The sequence below is a fragment of the Schistocerca americana genome, chromosome 4, assembly GCF_021461395.2.
Source record: "Schistocerca americana isolate TAMUIC-IGC-003095 chromosome 4, iqSchAmer2.1, whole genome shotgun sequence".
Lineage (NCBI taxonomy): Eukaryota > Metazoa > Arthropoda > Insecta > Orthoptera > Acrididae > Schistocerca > Schistocerca americana.
In genome coordinates this window covers 734013477-734033265 of record NC_060122.1, presented here as the reverse complement: position 1 = coordinate 734033265, position 19789 = coordinate 734013477, and the positions used below count along the sequence as shown (strand labels likewise).

At 46.8% G+C, this 19789-nt stretch overlaps 1 protein-coding gene across 1 annotated transcript in view; it reads right to left on the bottom strand.

Annotated features, from left to right (window-relative positions):
* LOC124613753 (odorant receptor Or2-like) overlaps nt 1–19515 on the bottom strand; it is a 42560-nt gene extending 23045 nt beyond the window's left edge. The window contains exons 1-2 of the mRNA XM_047142468.1: nt 19397–19515; nt 2533–2783 (exon numbers count right to left, since the gene is read on the bottom strand). Coding sequence (XP_046998424.1) covers nt 2533–2780 — 248 coding nt within the window. The 5' untranslated portion in view covers nt 2781–2783; nt 19397–19515. The remainder of the gene's footprint in view (nt 1–2532; nt 2784–19396) is intronic.
* Between the last annotated feature and the right edge of the window lie 274 nt (nt 19516–19789).

Genomic DNA, 19789 nt, shown 5'->3' with positions numbered 1-19789 from the left:
CCACATCGACAGCTAGTAACACAGTGTTCTTGACGAAAATTATCGTATTCGGTTATTATTGGGAGATGGGCTTAAAAGAGCAAATTACTCGTACTTTTGTTCAAATTACGGTTTCACTTTTTGCCGTTTGTGTCAGCTAAGCTTGATAGCGGTCGTTGACCGAAACTAGTGGCGAACTGTGAAAAATAAATGACAGTTGAAGGCTGCGCCATGAATTTTAACAATTATTTGGAGGCTTAATATCCCCACCTACAAACATACAAAAATTCGCTGAAGGATGAATCAAAACTCAGGACGAAGACCGTAGTGGCTGACTGTCCCTGGTGATACCGGAAGTGGTGGAAACTGTGCAGCAAACAATTTTTCAAAATCAGAATAAGAGATGTGGGATGATGACAAGAGGTATTACGCTTGTGCATGACAATGCAAAACCCCATACAGCCAACGCCACGCGAAACGTGTTGTATCAGTTTGGATGGGAGTTTTTCAACCATCCACCCTACAGATTAGGCCTCGTCCCAAGTGACTTTCATCTTGTCCGTCTCATAAAGCGTTTTCTGGTAGGTAAATCTTTCCCTAACGACGGTGAGGTGCAGACTGAAGTGACTTGGTGGCTCCGGAAGTTGGCAGAAGGCTCTTATGACATGGGCATACAACTACACTACTGGACATTAAAATTGCTGCACCACGAAGAAGACGTTCTACAGACGCGAAATTTAACTTACAGGAAGAAGATGCTGTGATATACAAATGATTAGCTTTTCAGTGCATTAACGCAGGTTGGCGCCGGTGGCGACACCTACAACGGACTGAGATGAGGAAAGTCTCCAACTGGTTTCTCATACACAAACAGCAGTTCACCGGCGTTGCCTGGTGAAACTTTGTTGTGATACCTCGTGTAAGGAAGTGAAATGCGTACCATCACGTTTCCGACTTTGATAAAGGTCGAATTGTAGCTTATCGCGATTGCGGTTTATTGTATCGCGACATTGCTGCTCGCGTTGGTCGAGATCCAATGACTGTTAGCAGAATATCGAATCTGTAGGTTCAGGAGGATAATACGGAACGCCTTGCTGGATCACAACGGCCTCGTATCATTAGCAGTCGAGATGACAGGCATCTTATCCGCATGCCTGTAACGGACCGTGCAGCCACGTCTCGATCCCTGAGTCAACAGATGGGGCGTTTGCAAGACAACGACCATCTGCACGAGCAGTTCGACGACGTTTGCAGCAGCATGGACTATCAGCTCGGAGACCATGGCTGAGGTTACCCTTGACGCTGCATCACAGACAGGAGTGCCCGCGATGGTGTACTCAACGACGAACCTGGGTGCACGAATGGCAAAACGTAATTTTTCGGATGAATCCAGGTCATGTTTACAGCATCATGATGGTCCCATCCGTGTTTGGCGACATCGTGGTGAAAGCACATTGGAAGCGTGTACTCGTCATCGCCATACTGGCGTATCACCCGGCGTAATGGTATGGGGTGCCATTGGTTACACGTCTCGGTCACCTCTTGTTCGCATTGACGGCACTTTGAACAGTGGACGTTACATTTCAGATGAGTTACGACCCGTGGTTCTACCCTTCATTCGATCCCTGTGAAACCATACATTTCAGCAGGATAGCGCACTACCGCATGTTGCAGGTCCTGTGCGGGACTTTCTGGATACAGAAAATGTTCGACTGCTGCCCTGGCCAGCACATTCTCCAGATCTCTCACCAACTGAAAACGTCTGGTCAATGGTGGCCGTGCAACTGGCTCGTCACAATACGCCAGTCACTACTCTTGATGAACTGTGGTATCGTGTTGAAGCTGCATGGGCAGCTGTACCTGTACCTGTACACGCCATCCAAGCTCTGTTTGACTCAATGCCCAGGTATATCAACGCCGTTATTACGGCCAGAGGTGGTTGTTCTGGGTACTGATTCCTCAGGATCTATACACCCAAATTGCATTTCTTCTTGGTGTAGCAATTTTAATGGCCAGTAGTGTAATTCTGTACCATGTTGAGATGTGACTATGTTGAGATGTATCCAGTGAATTTATGTAAATAAATAAATATTTCTTATTTAATGACATTTTTTATCGGTCATCGGAACTTACTTTTTTGATGCATCTGAATATGTTACAATTAGCACCCAAAACACTTGTTCTGCTCTTCACGTCCCCTCCTTAAAATGATGTTATTCACTGCCTCATGCCACTAGCCCCCTCCTCCATCTCCTCAATTTCCCTCTTTCCTAATGATTGCCGCGCCATGCGGGGACCCAGGTTTTTAATGATTTGTCAAATTTATTTCATTTTAACCTTGTGTCTTGAAGTTCGATTCCGGTCTGTCTCTCATCCCTGTCTTGCAAGCTAATGCGCTGCGCATTAAGTGTCAATTTCACGGATATGTGCTTGCCAACACGGCATTAAATACCTTAGAAAGCGGCGGCCGCTACTCAGCGTACCATACCACCTCCCTGACCAGTGACCTGCTGTCTACGAGACACCTACAAACTCTTATGGAAGCGGCCGCACCTGTCGACGTCGGTGTGGTAGCGCACGCACTGCGCCAGCCTGAGTCGCACGCACTCCTCTGAGGTGTCTGCTGGAGCGGCCACGTCCCTGCGGCTGTGAGCAGGCTGCGCAGAGCACATGCTCTCTGCCATCAGGTTGAGCAGCCGCAGCTGGCCAGACAGGTAGATGATGAGCGTCACGAAGAAGCCGTCCAGCGTCGTGGACAGGATGTAGCCGTAGAAGAAGCCCAGAGACACCCCGGCGAACATCAGCTGCACGACACAAAATGGTAGAGAGAACAAATGCAAAGACTAATAAGAGAAACTGGTACAGGCTTGTGACTGGAACGTCGCGTGGTAAAAGGACCGCTTCGTGTGCGTGGGGAGCCATTCTTCCCGTTGTGTCACAATGGTGCTGCTCTCTCTCCCAAGCATTGTGGCTTCGGGGTTCGATGGGATGGCGTCTTGACAGTGGCCCAGTGTTTATTTGTGTGTGTGAGAGAGAGAGAGAGAGAAAGAGAGAGAGAGAGAGAGAGACAGAGAGTGAGTGAGTGAATGTGTGTCTGTTTTCAAATGCTTCAAATGGCTCTGAGCACTACGGGACGTATGAGGTCATCAGTCCCCTAGAACTTAGAACTACTTAAACCTAACTAACCTAAGGACATCACACACATCCATGCCCGAGGCAGGATTCGAGCCTGCGACCGTAGCTGTCTGTTTTCATAAATATCTAATTTATGATATATAATCCAATGTTTTACAATGCCTCGTGAAATTGACCGGTGCCACGCTGCTAGCTGAAAGAAAGAAAAATACTCCTGAAAACAACTTGTCCTGCAGTCCTTAAATATTAAGCTCACTGTTACACTAAGAGCGTTATTCTGTTATTAACTAACTTGTTGTGCCTCCCATATGTTTTCCTTGCTCAGTTTGTATTTTTGCTTAATAGGAACGAACAGCTTTGCGTTGTGGATGCTCTTTAGAGATACGATTGCATCATAAACAAAATCACCAGGTGTGAAGCATATATGTCAAGCTCGAAGTGACTGAAGAATATTGCCGCGCGGGATTAGCCGAGCGGTCTTGGGCGCTGCAGTCACGGACTGTGCGGCTGGTCCCGGCGGAGGTTCGAGTCCTCCCTCGGGCATGGGTGTGTGTGTTTGTCCTTAGGATAATTTAGGTCAAGTAGTGTATAAGCTTAGGGACTGATGATCTTAGCAAAATGGCTCTGAGCACTATGGGACTTAACATCTATGGTCATCAGTCCCCTAGAACTTAGAACTACTTAAACCTAACTAACCTAAGGACAACACCCAGCCATCACGAGGCAGAGAAAATCCCTGACCCCGCCGGAAATCGAAACCGGGAACCCGGGCGTGGGAAGCGAGAACGCTACCGCACGACCACGAGATGCGGGCTGATGACCTTAGCAGTTAAGTCCCATAAGATTTCACAAACGTTTTTGAACGTGAAGAATATTATGAAGTGTTTCTCTGGCACGGTGATTTATTTACAATATGTGTGTTTCTTGCACTGCAACAGGTTATACTCTGTCCTGGAAAATCGTTAAAAACCATATCACGATACAGTGCCGTCCACTGGAACGTATAGAAGTGTATGTAACTTTCATCTCTTATTTGAATTAAATACAATGTTTTAATATCGAAAAAAAATATAAAGTGGCTGTATATATACCGATATTCTTGTCAAGTGTAGGAGAGGACGACAAGCTGCTGATGCAAACATTAACGTAATCGAAAACGTTAGCCATCTGAAGGTGGGCAAGATAGCACGAAACCGGTTATAGCACTGAAGTAAGACAGTTCAAAATTATTTGTGGCTGGTAGCGTTTTTCAACAACAGTCATTAATGGCCACGCAGTTCATGACATCCAGCATGGATAAAAGAGCAAAGTTTGCACAGATGACATACAGGTGAGGTACACGACTTAGCTATTCACAACAGCGACAGGAAGGGTTACCCGCTGCAAAGTTAAAGAAAATAAATCTGCCAAATCCTGATTATAGCAGACCCGTGCAAGACAGGACTGAGGCTAAGTAAAAGAAGAAGATGCTGTGCAGAGACCGTGTTCAGACTGCCATGTAATGAAGATTGTTTTAGGTAAGTTCCTGAGCTCCTATCGATTTCTTTGTGTGTGTGTGAATGGAGGAGGGGAGGGGGGGGGGGGGGAGCACATCAAGCGTTTCGTGTATGTAATACCGACAGAAAATATTCAAGATTTAGTCGCCTGTTCGGCTGAAGGCTGGATCTGGAGCCATTTGTTTGTTTTCAGCTTGACAGATAATCATTACCATGCAGATTCCTATTGAGCATTAATGTAAATGGACAACCTTTTCAGCAACTTGGCAGTTTGAACACCGTCTCTAAACACGGCCAGCGTCAAATCCTCCATGGACCCATAGCGGGGAAACTGTGCACCAGTGACATTTTGTCACATGGAAAAACTTTTTTATCGCCTCTGACCACTTTAAGTTCTTTATACGTAGTTTTTTCACTCGAAGACTGAGAAATCTAGTGAAGCACATCACTGAAGGCATTGATCTATTTCACCCATTCATATATGCATGTGCTTTTCAGTGAGACTGCATCTGCTAACACTAGGCAAATATTTGTAATTAGAAAAGAAACGATCTACATCAATATAAACGAGAGGTCCATCTCTTGTTTTTAAATGGTAATCCGAATTCTTATTCTTTGTACATCCTCCACAACAGGGTTTTTGTCTAAGCTATAAACTGTCTTTTGTTTTTCAATAACTTAAATCGCAACGTTCACTTCTGTCAAAATGGTCCAATGTCCTTCTTCCTCTTAATCAAGATCCGTAGTGCTGTTGTCAGCATGGAGTGTCCGTGTACAACACAGAGTACATCTTGCTGTTGCTGATATCTGACGGTTCTTCAGTCTTTCATTCAAATGAAGAATCATCTGGTAAAAATCCATAAATCTGTATAGAGCCTGAAAATCATAACATGTGAATATTACATCTTCCAACCAAGTACCCTATCTAGTGTTGACAGGGGAACGTAGTAAAGAAAGCCCTGTATTTTGTATTTACTTTTTTCTTCTGGCAGTAGCATTTTCCTACATTTTCTTAATGCAAGACACAAATTCGTTTATGATTGTTCCTTTTAATGGTCATACTTAGTCCTTAAGGTCACAATAGCAAACAAACGCTGTTGAAACGTTGCGTCACGGTTGCATCGTCTGCCTCCATCTATAATACATTACATTACGTCTAATTTTTTTCATATAGGGCATGAAAGGAAAATTTCTTGTAAGCATTCTCATCGGGAACCGACTTTCTAGTACAGTTCTCGACATATGATTACATAACGGCTTTATCGAGTTTGGAAAGAGGAATGTCAAATGCTAACAACACTGCCACTGAGTAATAAAAAGTATACTATATTTACGAGTATAAAAAATATTTCTTATTCTTGCAGTTCTTTGTGCATTCACCATGCTGCTGAAGACTACTTGGTTAACGCTTTTCATCAGCTGTGATTGAGACTTTAAAATGCTGCACCTTACCGCAAATTCGTTACCCTGAATACGGCACCACTGAAATGTTTAACGACCTGAAATATTCTCCCAGAGCTCACTATAGATTTTAAGATCCAGGATGCAGATAACATAAAGGTAGAGGAACACGACAAATCGCACGAGCTATACTCGCTAATATGTGTGACGCTCTGAGTCCAAACTGCTTTGTTCGTGGAGTGCTCCCAAGATAGTCAACCAGCAAATAGCGTGGTAGCCGTTGCCAGGACTCACGTGCTTAGATAGTCTGCCTTGTCAAAAATTTTCGTAATTTGGGGTATGTATTCCCGTGAATATCAGAGTTAATCACTCTTAGTTGTTTCTCTTGATTGTTTTGTGTGTGTGTGTGTGTTTGTGTGTGTGTGTGTGTGTGTGTGTGTGAGTGTGAGTGTGTGTGTGTGTGTATGGGGGTGTGTGTGTGTGTGTGTGTGTGTGTGTGTGTGTGTGTGTGTGTGTGTGTGTGTGATCGATTGATTGATTGATTTCACACTTTGTTCTAGTGCTTCGTCCATTTTCTCTCGCATATCATTTAGATTTTATTTTTTGTGACGATGGGACAATAGGGTGTTGCATTACCACATGACGTTCCTTTCTTTAATTTATGTCACATGTCAAAACATTTCTACAGAACGTGTTATTGCACCTTTTCCATCTCTGTTGAATCAACAGCTGATGTGTAAACAGTTATCCAACAGAAATAAATTGCTAGAAAACGACTATTCCCGAATAGTGTGGGAATGAGAGTGAGTTAGCAGGAGAGGGTGACGAGGAGAGCAGCAGACGTGATTCTGCATTCATCAGTATCAAATAGGGCACACAATACGGCTAAAGATCCGCTATAGGTATGTGAGCATTTCAGAGGAAAGAGGTAAAAGCTAGTTCTGACCTCAATAATATAAGAAACCAACACAGCATGGAGACATGGTGTCACCCCGAGGGTACAATCAAGACTGAAAGTACTTCATTTTCCAGTACCGAACGCAAATTTTCAGAGGAAATTGAGATCCAGCGGGATGCATCTGTAGGCACAATGATCCTGTGAAACCCAACTCGCTCTGTTCGTCCGCGAGACCCAGAAAGGAATAGATACCGGCGCCTAGATTGATTCCGTGTTCCTTGACTTCTGGAAGGCGTTTGTTACAGTTCCACACTGTCACCCAAGGAGCAAAATACGAACGTACAGAACATCAGAAGAGCTGTGTGACTGGACTGAAGAGTTTCTAACAAACATTACACAGCATGTAATTCTCAACTGAGAGAAATCTTCCAATGGTAAAGTAACTTCGGGAGTACCCCATGAGCCATGGCGGGGCCCCTCTTTGAATATCCATCCACCGCCTGGCGTTTGTGACTTCCCGCAGCTCGAAGCTTGTAGCGCCAGATGGTGTGATAGAGCCGCTGCTGGGCGGATCGCACGCGCAGTCGGTGTTTTGAAGCCGGTACGGGGGACGAGACGAGCAGACCCTATGGGCAGTATGTGCCGTTTGGCCGAACTTGACGTGCCATGAAGTGATTGGTAGCGTTTTAAAAGTTTTGTTTTATTTGATAGTTGTGAGCACGGGTGTTATCAAAAGCCGGAACGTTAGTGTGGTCTTGGCTATTTCAATTTGCTATTTGTTCTTCTCGGTGGAAGTCATGTTATGCAAGGAGCTTTCTGATACGTGTTGCGAGACTTAATACCTTGCGGCGTTGCCTTGGAAGGGGTTAGAGTCGCATGAACAATCGGAGATACTTGTTCTTCCAATTCAATTTCATACTTTTAACAGTGGTTTGGATGATTTGGTAACCCTGCACATTGTTTCAAGTGCGTTGTATTAAGTGAGAGTGACAGTGGAATTTAGACGCCCCCTTAGTCTGTTGCAGTTTTCTAGTGTTGTGGTACGCTTTGGCTGTCTTGGACCTGGACTTAGTATGTGCTCATCTTATTGTGGCTGTTAAAGGCGCTTCTGTACGTCGGCTTCATTGTACGCACAGCCGCCAGCTACCCTTGGGCTGCCTTCACTCACGTTATGTTGAAAATTGAAATTTGTATTAAAATTGTGTATATTTTGATGTTCGTGACTTCGTTGAGTCAAGTGCTCTTGTTGGACAGTGTCGAGCTCAGTTAGGATGGCCACATGTTGGTCGGTTGTAGATGAATCGCACGTGTCATATTGAGATGTCGTCCAGATTTGTGACAATATAGCCCGTTGATAGTTCACATGGCTCTGAGCACTATGCGACTTAACTTCTGAGGTCATCAGTCGCCTAGAACTTAGAACTAATTAAACCTAACTAACCGAAGGATATTACACACACCCATGCCCGAGGCAGGATCCGAACCTGCGACCGTAGCGGTCGCTCGGTTCCAGACTGTAGCGCCTAGAACCGCACGGCCGCTACGGCCGGCCCCGTTGATAGTAACTGGCGCATTTGAGGTTCACGGGGTATAAAAGGCAAAGGGTGTAAAACTATTAGTTTTACTAAGCTCTGAAGGTTTCTTATCCGTTCGTTCACTAGCCGCTTGTGAAATGAAGAGTAGAAGAAATTTATTGCCTGTCTCAAGGCTACTTATAGCTTACTAGATTTAAGTGTTCAACTATTTGTTATTGTTTTCATGGGGGTGATCTTTTGTGATGATTTATTTATTTACATATTTACCTTTTGCTACAAGTCGGTTCTAAGTAGCAATTATTGGTTCTCCTCCTTTTTAAATGGCGTTCTTGAGCCGCTATGCATTCAAGTTCACTTACAGAATCACTTAAGTGTTTTCTAGGATATACCTTAAGATAATTTTCACTGTCTGTCTAAAGGCAGATATCAATGTGTGCGCACTCGTTCTCTTACTATTACTTAACTGCTCATTGGGACGAGATTTAAGGTAACTTTCTCTGACTTTCTGAAGGCAGTTGTGTAAAATTGTGCACCTTTGTGCACTATTAGATTGTCTACATGCACTTGGAGGCTTTTTTTAAGAATTTCCTTATCCTAGTTGTCTCTAGGCATCTGTAAGTTTCTCTTTCTACCGGTGTAGCTACTAAGTTTATAACCTCTGAGATGAGTTATGCTTCTATGTTGTCTTAAACAGCCATCCGTTTCTAAATATTAATTATTTGTTCATTTGTTGAAGCGTTTTCTGAGTTGTGGTTTGTAAAAGGGAAACTTTTGAGTCTGTCAGACACGGCTTTTATTTTTAAATATTGCACTATTTAAATTGTCACTAAACTAAAGTGTGTAATTTCTTACATTTGCAAAGTTCAGACTATTGTTTGTATTCCTGTTAATCTATCTGACTTTAGTCATGTTTCTTAAATAAATATGTTTTAATAAACAATGGTGAACGACATGAATCCCAAACCCTCCAGTTGTTCCACTTGATTTCCTGTTTGCCTGCTGGTGGTTTGAACCTCTGGAAGAGTTACAGGATTACTACATTCTACAGTATATACGAAATACATCGAGCATAATGTCGGAAGTCCCATGAGGCTTTCGGTTTATGTTCTTGGCTAGAGACAAGCCGCAACGTTAAAAAACTTGCACTGAAATAGCCTACATGAAGACTCGAAGAAGATCGCTGCTTGATGCAGAGATTGGCAATTGACCCTCAACATAAACAAATGTAATGTACTGCGCATAAATACGCAGAAAGCCCCTTAATGTATGATTACATGATTGATAAACGTTCACAGGAAGCAGTCACATCCACTAAATACCCTGCCGGAAACAAATGCTACACGCACAATGGCAAAGTTATGTCATTAACAAGTGATGTGACAGGTAGTTCATCATTGTTGGAGTATGATAACAGATTCAGACCAATTGAAACGCACTTGTCACAGTAAAGGATGATCAAACAGTGGTGGAAGAGCACATTGCTCGTACACGTGCAGCGTTCTGCTGAAAATGCACCTCAGCTTCCTGTCACAGAAAGGGGAGTAGCGTGGGAATGGCAACATGAGCAATGAGCGAGCACTAGTTACTTTAGAAATGCCAAACGTGATCTCCAACTGTAACTGATGGCTGCCCACACCATGATGACTGGGGCGGGGGCTGTACATCGTAGCTGCATGCAACTGTCTACAGAAAGAACTTATCATCACTGAAGGCGAGCGCAATTAAACTCTCGAGTCAGCTCCTTCACAACACCAGAGGAAACGAGCTTGTGGCATCGTGGTGTCAATAGCTGTCTTGCCACAGGCGTATGTGATCTTAGTGCTGCTGCAAGGAGGTGGTTCCCAGTGGTCCTCAATGACACAGGAGGTGCAGCACGTGCCTCAGTTTGCTACCTGGATGATGTTCCGATGGCCACTGTAGCTCGCACTGTGCGTCGGCCTTGAACATCGCCTATATTACACAGTCGTCCAGAACGTGGCCTACAAGTGTGGGAATGTTCCACAGACTAGTAATTAAGGTAGCGACTCATCACCGATACAATGTGTCCAACACGTGCAGCGATCGTCGATGCGTCCGCTCAACTTCCTACAGCCCCATAGTGGACCACGTTGAACCACTATAGTCATTCAACATGAGTATCCCCTCGTTGGTCGGGCGTGGGCCTCAGGATGAATGTTAAAATCACAGTTCATCTATAAACTCAATACAGTTCCAGCCTGCAGGAGGAAAATCAGAGTGCACAGAAACAAGCCTCCTGAGTGCCATCTGATGGCTGATAACCGTAACAGATGAATCACTATCCCTACAACCGCACAGTATGCAATTATTATATCTTGGTGCCACTGAACGCAGTCCCTGAGGATCTTACATTTTCCATGGGAGTGTCTTTAGGAGTATATCTAGTGGAATGACGACTTAAAACAAATTGCAGGTAAGGTTGACGTTAGAGTGAGATTAATTGGAATTCGACCCAAAAAAGAGGTCGCTTACAAAGAGCTCGTTTGATCAGTACTTAATATTGTACATCAGTCTGCAATCCAAACAATATTTCATTGAAAGGAACTAATGAGAATATCCAAAGAAGAGCAGTGCGTTTCGTTACAGGTTCATTTAGTTAGCGCGAAAGCGTCACAGACATCTTCAGCCAACTCCAGTGGTAGACGACGCAAGAGGGACTTCTGCATCAAGGTGTGATTTACCGTTAAAATTCCGAGAGCGTACATTCCTAGAGGAGTCAACCAATACTTTGCATCTTCCTACCTATATCTCCAGAAAAGATCGTAAACGTAAAATTAGAAAATATGTTCGAATGTGTTTGAATTCCTAAGGGACCAAAGTGATGAGGTCATCGGTCCCTAGACTTACACACTACTTAAACGAACTTATGCTAAGAACAATACACACACACCCATGCCCGAGGGAGGACTCTAATCTCCAACAGGAGTAAAATCGGAGAGAGTCGAGCTCTCAGAGAGACTTCCTAACAATCTTTCTTCCTGCGAACCATTTGTGACAGTAACAGTGGGGGCAGTAACAGTGGTACAAACACTGAGGTGACAAACGGAATACCTTCTCATACCGTGGCAGACTTCCTTTTGCACGGGGTATGGCGGCATGGGCTCAAGAAGGCATTGGAAGTTCCTCGCAGACATAATGAAGCATGCTGCATCTACAGCCACTCGTAACTGCAGAAATGTTGCTGGTGCACAATTTTGTGCATGAACTGACCTGTCCATTATGTCCACCAACGTTCGATGGGATTCGTGTCGGGCCGTCTGGATGACCTAATCATTCGCTCGAACTGTCCAGAATGTTCTTCAAACCAATCACGAACAACTATGGCCCAGTGACATGGCGCTTTGCCAGCCACAAAAATTTCATCGTTGTCTGGCAACGTGGAGGCCATAAATGGCTGAAAATGGCCTCCACGTAGCCGAACATGACCAGTTCCAGTTAATGATCGGTTGGAGCAGAGGATACAGTTCGGTCCTTGTAAACACAGCCCACACCATTATGAAGCCATCACAATCTTGCGCAGTGCCTTGTTGATAACTTGGGTCCATTGCTTCGTGCGTCTGCGCCACTCGGCCGGCCGGAGTGGCCGTGCGGTTCTGGGTGCTGCAGTCTGGAGCCGGGCGACCGCTACGGTCGCAGGTTCGAATCCTGCCCCGGGCATGGATGTGTGTGATGTCCTTAGGTTGGTTAGGTTTAATTGGTTCTAAGTTCTAGGCGACTGATGACCTGAGAAGTTAAGTCGCATAGTGCTCAGAGCCATTTTTTCTGCGCCACTCGAACCCTACCACAGCCCTTATCAACTGAAACCGGGACTCAGTCAGTTTCCCAGTCGTCTAGCGTCCAACCGATATGATCGTGATTCCAGGAGAGCAAAGGCACTCGCCTCGGTCTTCTGCTACCATAGCCATTTAACTGCAAATTTCGTCCCACTGTGCTAACGGATACATTCGTCGTGAGTCCCACATTGATTTTTGCTATTGTTTCACTCAGTGTTTCTTGTGTGTTAGCGCTGACAAATCTACGCAAGAGCTTCTGCTGTCGGTCGTTAAGTGAAGGCCGTCGGCAACTGTGTTGTCCATGGTGAGAGGTAATGCCTGAATTTTGGCGTTCTCGGCACACTCTCAGAATATTGAATTCCCTAACAGTTTCCGAAATCGTATGTCCTATGACTCCAGCTCGAATTACCATTGCACGTTCAAATCAGTTAATTCCTGTCGCGCGGCCGTAGTCGTGTCACCATCTCACATGAAGCACAAGAGTACAAATGACAGCCCCGCCAATGCGGTACCTTTTTATACCTTGTGTACGCGATACTATCGCTATCACATTATTTTAGCCATCTCAGTGTAAAGTACCATGTTCCACACACTAAAAGGTATCTTGTGGAGAACAGATGTAGAAGTATATGTAGATCTTACTATTTTTCAAAAACCAATGAAACGCCCTCTAAACCCGCTGGGCAATACAGGTAATAGGATTGTGGAAAGGGTCAAGGGTTGAGGTCAGTTTCTGCATCTAATTGTCATTTATTGTATTTTAGCAACTCTTTCACGGCTGAAGGCCTCCAACATGAAATTTTAACAAGACAAAAATCCAATTAAGATAGCAATAAAATAAATCAAAAACAACATACGCAAAGTGCAATACAAATGGCTGAGGGCCAAAATTAAATTTCAAAACTTCCGAATATATTACAATAGACCTTTTGAGGCAGGTGACCAGCAGTGTTTAAGCTTGAAAGGTAAATTTAAAATTAATTTTGCAAAATTTTAAGAAACAAACAATAAGCCTAAAATTTAAAATAGCTAGCTGATAACAGATAATTAAGCACCGGTGGCACTCAGATGGCCTCCAGGGAGGTCGGTCTGCCCTCGTTCACTTAGGTGAGACAGGTGGTGAGCCCAACTATACTTGATCCGTCTGAACCCAGCCAGGAAACAGTCACGGACCGACCGACAAACCGCTTGCTTGCCACCAAAGAGTACATGAGAATTCAGACCAAAAGTTACGAGCATCACTGTCCACATTCAAATACATGTGTGTGTACTAAGCTGCCAAAACTACACACCATGTTGTACAGCTGCTACAGGTGAGGAAAGGACACTGCCTAAATTACTTTAGCGGCCAGGACAGGCCACCAGAACACAAACGGCCACAAGGCAGAAAAAAATTCTACTGATGCACTTGAACAATAGTAAACTAATTTGATTCATTCCACCTGACGGCGGCTATTTGACCACTTCAAACACTCGTTGTTGCTCGCAGGAAAACTCCGCAGCAACCGACCGACTAGCAGCAGAATGCCGACAACATCTAAAATAGTCATCAGTAGAAATAACCTGACAAACACTTGGACGAAGAAAAATGGCTCTGAGTACTATGCGACTTAACTCCTGAGGTCATCAGTCGCCTAGAACTTAGAACTAATTAAACCTAACTAACCTAAGGACATCACACACATCCATGCCCGAGGCAGGATTCGAACCTGCGACCGTAGCGGTCGCTCGGCTCCAGCCTGTAGCGCCTAGAACCGCACGGCCACTACGGCCGGCTTTGCACGAAGACCTGAACGATACTCAACAGTAACTAAACACACACCAAAACAAATCGGGAGTCGATGCACATACACACAGCCGACTCATGAACAATCGGCGATCCCAAACGCGTCGTTCAGTAGGACGACCGACCGACGATCCAACAAGACCGTGGCCGGCTCAAGTAATGCATGGCGGCGATGGTCGGGCGAGCCACGTCGATGCAGACCTCACTGCTGCTCCAACCCGACTGCCCTAGTACCACATCGCCACTCCCACTGGCAGGTTCGGACTGCACTCCAGACGCACTCAAACTAATTGGCAGACCCGAACTCGCCACGAACTCCCGACGCCAACTGCCAATCCGAACTGCTTACGACAGACAACGAACCGGAAGTCATAGCAGTCTAGCAAAGATACTACAAGAGCGGATACATCGATACGCGCTGCTACCGCCGCTCACGATCAAGCAAAGCAGCAACTCAGTGACAGTAGCAATTTAAATTAACGTAGTGAGGTGAAAGTACGTTAAAAACAGGGTGTAAAATACACGATGGCGGGAAGATGAGCCTCGCACGGCTCAACCAAGTTGCTGTGCAAACTCATCCACACATAACTCTCTGGTCAAAAACTAAATTTCAACAGTAGGTCTCAAAAATACGGTAAAGAGTATTTGCCGTGAAAGATCTGGATGTGAGGAAGAGCCAACGTTACAAATGGCGCTGGGCGGCCGCTGTGGCCGAGCGGTTCTAGGCGCTTCAGTCTAGAGCCGCGCGACCGCTACCGTCGCAGGTTCGAATCCTGCCTCGGGCATGGATTTGTGTGGTGCCAAATGTTCAAATGTGTGTGAAATCTTATGGAACTTAACTGCTAAGTCATCAGTCCCTAAGCTTGCACACTACTTAACCTAAATTATTGTAAGGACGAACACACACACCCACGCCCGAGGGAGGACTCGAACCTCAGCCGGGACCAGCCACACAGTCCATGACTGCAGCGTCTTACACCGCTCGGCTAATCCCGCGCGGCTGAGTGGTGTCCTTAGGTTAGTTAGGTTTAAGTATTTCTAAGTTTTAGGGGACTGATGACCTCACATATTAAGTCCCATAGTACTCACAGCCATTTGGACCATTTTACAAAGGGCGCTGGTTAAAAAAGGTGCAAAAAGTGATGAAGCTGAAAAAAAGACTCAAAAGTGGCAACTAAACGACAGGAGTGTTCATCTCATTTCTTTTTATTAACGACCATACGAGGTTTGTCCGGAAAATACGTATAATAGTTGAATAATATCTCTATGTCGGGTTGTAGTCACCGCCAGGTGGGACTACTGCTGTAATCAATCCCATCAACGCTCAGTTCGAGTCAGAGCACTGTGCGTGAAGGTGGGAGTGTGCGGCAGCTTGTTGACAGTTACCATTTTTCACCTGCCGTCGGCATGGAGCTGTGGTGTCACCGCCAGACACCACACTTGCTAGGTGGTAGCCTTTAAATTGGCCGCGGTCCGTTAGTATACGTCGGACCCGCGTGTCACCACTATCAGTGATTGCAGACCGAGCGCCGCCACACGGCAGGTCTAGAGAGACTTCCTAGCACTCGCCCCCAGTTGTACAGCCGACTTTGCTAGCGATGGTTCACTGACAATTTACGCTCTCATTTGCCAAGACGATAGTTAGCATAGCCTTCAGCTACGTCAATTGCTACGACCTAGCAAGGCGCCATTATCATTTGCTATTTATCTTGTGATGCATGTACCGTCAGACCGATGTTCACCAATTATGGATTAAAGTTAAGTATTCCAGAAGCTACGTACCTTTTTTGCTAGTCTCAATTCCTTGTCATTTTCCAGACCTCACGCCAGCCTGCGTGAGCTTAAACGCGTGCCCTTTGGTCTCCCGTCCTAGTGGATTGGCTGTCTTGCCAGTCCACAAAAGTTGGCGACGAGGATGGGATTTCTGGCGACGTCGACGCACACGATTTGTGGGACGAACACTGTCACTGTTAGAGAGAGTGGCACTGGGCGGAGTGGAATGAACTACATGAATTTCCATGGGCGAAGTGTCGCGAGCCTGAGTATCCTTGGTTCGGAATCGATGCTGCGATTACGCATATGTGCTCTTCTTGCATGGCGTGTGCCGAACAACAATCCGCACCACCGCGGAAATTCTTTGCATGGCCAAAAGCCACTTCCCCTTGGCAACGCTTACACATCGATTTTGCTGGTCCATTCTGGAGTGCTCTATGGTTGGTTGTGGTAGATTCATTCAGTAATTTTCCTTTTGTTGTCCGGATGTCTTCCACGACGTCATCTGCCACCATCCAAGCGTTATCTGCTATCTTTTGCATTGAAGGTCTTCCACAGACTATTGTTTCTGACAATGGCCCGCAATTCATGTCCGCAGAATTTCAGTCATTCTGGAAGGCCAATGGTATTCAACATCTGACGTCCGCGCCGTTTTCGCCACAGGCAAACGGTGCCGCTGAACGATTGGTCAGGACTTTCAAGTCACAGATGTTGAAGTTGAAAGAGTCGCATTCTCGGGAGGACGCGTTATTGCTCTTTTTGTCCTCGTATCGCTCTCAGCCCCGAGATGGTCGTTCGTCGGCTGAGTTGCTTCACGGTCGCCCTCATCGCACCTTGATGTCTTTGCTACGACCGCCGCATCTGGTTCCTGTGCAGCGGCAGACACCTGCTTTTGCCCAAGGCGACGTTGTCTACTACCGCAACTATCGAGGTTCACGGCGTTGGCTCGAAGGGCGCATTCTTCGCTGCCTCGGCCGCGCTATGTATCTGGTTTTGGGGGCCTCTGGTGAGGTGCATCGGCATCTCAATCAGCTGCGCCTCTGTCGTCGGACGGGCTCTGCCGCTCCCCGTCTGCTTTCAGCGACGGTGCCTTCCGGTCGGCGCCCTAGGGATCCATCTACTGGCTCGCCTCATTCCCAGGTGTTACCGACGCTGTCTTCCATTTTGCCCCATGGCGACGCGCCGCCGCCTGTTCTCCCGCCGGCGACGCCCGCAGTGGACGCGTCGCTGCAACCGCCGGGCGCCTCCCTGGTCACGCGCCGCCGATCGCTTCCCGTGACCAGTTGTCCTCCGCCATGGGCTTCTTGCCCGCTCCGGACCATAGGACGTCTTCACTCGTCGCGTGCCCCGACCCGATGGAGGTCAACCCTTCGGCCCCTCCTGTCTCTTTACGGGCGCATACACCGCATGTTGGCGTGCACCCTGGACTAGGTTTTCAGGCGTTTCCTAGCTCCCCTCGGACCGAATGGCAGGGTGCGGGTGGCACAGCATCGCCTGTTGTTAGGCTCCCCACCTCGTCGCATACATCAACATGGGGTCCTCCCCACGGCGGGCGGAAGCCTTATAACACAACCGTACGCCGATTTGCGGGGGAGGAATGTGTTGTCACCGCCAGGCACCACACTTGCTAGGTGGTAGCCTTTAAATCGGCCGCGGTCCGTTAGCATACGTCGGACCCGCGTGTCACCACTATCAGTGATTGCAGACCGAGCGCCGCCACACGGCAGGTCTAGAGAGACTTCCTAGCACTCGCCCCCAGTTGTACAGCTGACTTTGCTAGCGATGGTCCACTGACAATTTACGCTCTCATTTGCCGAGACGATAGTTAGGATAGCCTTCAGCTACGTCATTTGCTACGACCTAGCAAGGCGCCATTATCATTTGCTATTTATCTTGTGATGCATGTACCGTCAGACCGATGTTCACCAATTATGGATTAAAGTTAAGTATTCCAGAAGCTACGTACCTTTTTTGCTAGTCTCAATTCCTTGTCATTTTCCAGACCTCACTCCAGCCTGCGTGAGCTTAAACGCGTGCCCTTTGGTCTCCCGTCCTAGTGGATTGGCTGTCTTGCCAGTCCACAAAAGTTGGCGACGAGGATGGGATTTCTGGCGACGTCGACGCACACGATTTGTGGGACGAACACTGTCACTGTTAGAGAGAGTGGCACTGGGCGGAGTGGAATGAACTACAGGAATTTCCATGGGCGAAGTGTCGCGAGCCTGAGTATCCTTGGTTCGGAATCGATGCTGCGATTACGCATATGTGCTCTTCTTGCATGGCGTGTGCCGAACAACAATCCGCACCACCGCGGAAATTCTTTGCATGGCCAAAAGCCACTTCCCCTTGGCAACGCTTACACATCGATTTTGCTGGTCCATTCTGGAGTACTCGATGGTTGGTTGTGGTAGATTCATTCAGTAATTTTCCACAAAAGGAGCTCTCTCTGATTGAGGAACAGTGCGTCAACGCCAAGTTTCTTGCAAAGCTAGGCAATAATGGCAGTGAGATTTTTGAGTGTTTGAAATAGGTTTACGGAGACCAACCGTGAACAAGTGATTAAAAAGGTTCCCGGATGGCCGAGAAGAAGTGAACGATGACCCTCGCCCAGGAAGCCCGTCGACATCCAGTTCCGATGGAAATGTTGAACGAATTCGGGCTTGTGTTCTTAAAGACCGTAGATTGACAGTCAGAATGATGACGAGCTGTCAACCCCCAAAACAATCATTCACGAAATCCTGACACAAAAACTTGAAATGAAGAAATTGTGTGCGAAAATCGTACCGAAGCTCTTGACGCCAGAACAGGAAGCAAAGAGGGTCGAGTGCTGTGACGATTGGTTGGAAGCAGAGGAACGAGGGGACTTTCTCAACCGAGTCATCACTGGAGACGAGTCCTGGTTTTACGAATTCGATGTGGAGCTCAAATCTCAATGCAAGGAATGGAAACTAGCAGGAGAACCGAGAACAAAAAAGTCGCGAAAATCAAGGTCCAATGTGAAGACAATGTTGATTGTTTTCTTTGATTCTAGGGGCATTGTTCAAAAGGAATTTGTCCCTCCCGGCCAGAGAGTGAACGGAAATTTTTACGTTGAAGTTCTGACACGTCTCAGAGCTCGTGTGGCCCGAGTTCGACCGGAGCTGGCAAAAGGGAACAGGTGCATCCTTCATCACGACAATGCGCCCGCTCACACGTCGCTCGTTGTGCGGGAGTTTTGGCCCGAAGCTCAATCATCGTGACAGGCCACCCGCCTTATTCACCCGATTTAGCCCCGTGTGACTTCTTCATGTTCCCGAAATGCAAAATAGTGCTTCGGGGGCGACACTTGGGAGATGTTGAAGCCATCAAGGCGGAAATGACTCGGCAACTGAACAACGTCACAACAGAAGACTTTCAGCAGTGTTATCAACAGTGGAAACGGCGTTGGCAGAAGTGTATCGCGTCTCAGGGCGAGTACTTTGAAGGAGACCATATTGTAATACCTGAATAATTGTAAAATAAAGTTACTATTCAACTTTTATACGTATTTTCCGGACAAACCTCGTATAAGTAGCGGGAAAATGTAAGCTGCTGCAGCTCAGAAACCTCGGTGTGGCGATTACCTCGTACGCGGGCGACGCGGTGAAGGGGAAGGGGTACCAGACGAGCACGGGGAAGCCGTCCTTGGCCCTGCAGCTGGCCGCGGGGCAGACGCGGCCGCGCACGGCGGGCAGCGCTACGCCGCACACGTACGCCACGGCGCCGATGGCCACGTGGCCCACCACGACGCGGCGCGCCTGCCGGCAGCAGCCCGCGAACACCGACGCCTTCTCGCCGGCCAGCTCCCGGCCGTACTCCTGCGGGAACAGCGCCGCCGCCCTCCGTTACGGTCACTTCATCGGGACGTCACGGAAGGGTGGACAATGTCACCGTAGTACTACCAATACTTACCTCCAATAGTCGGTTACCGCGACATACAAACATACACTACTAGCCATTAAAATTGCTACACCAAG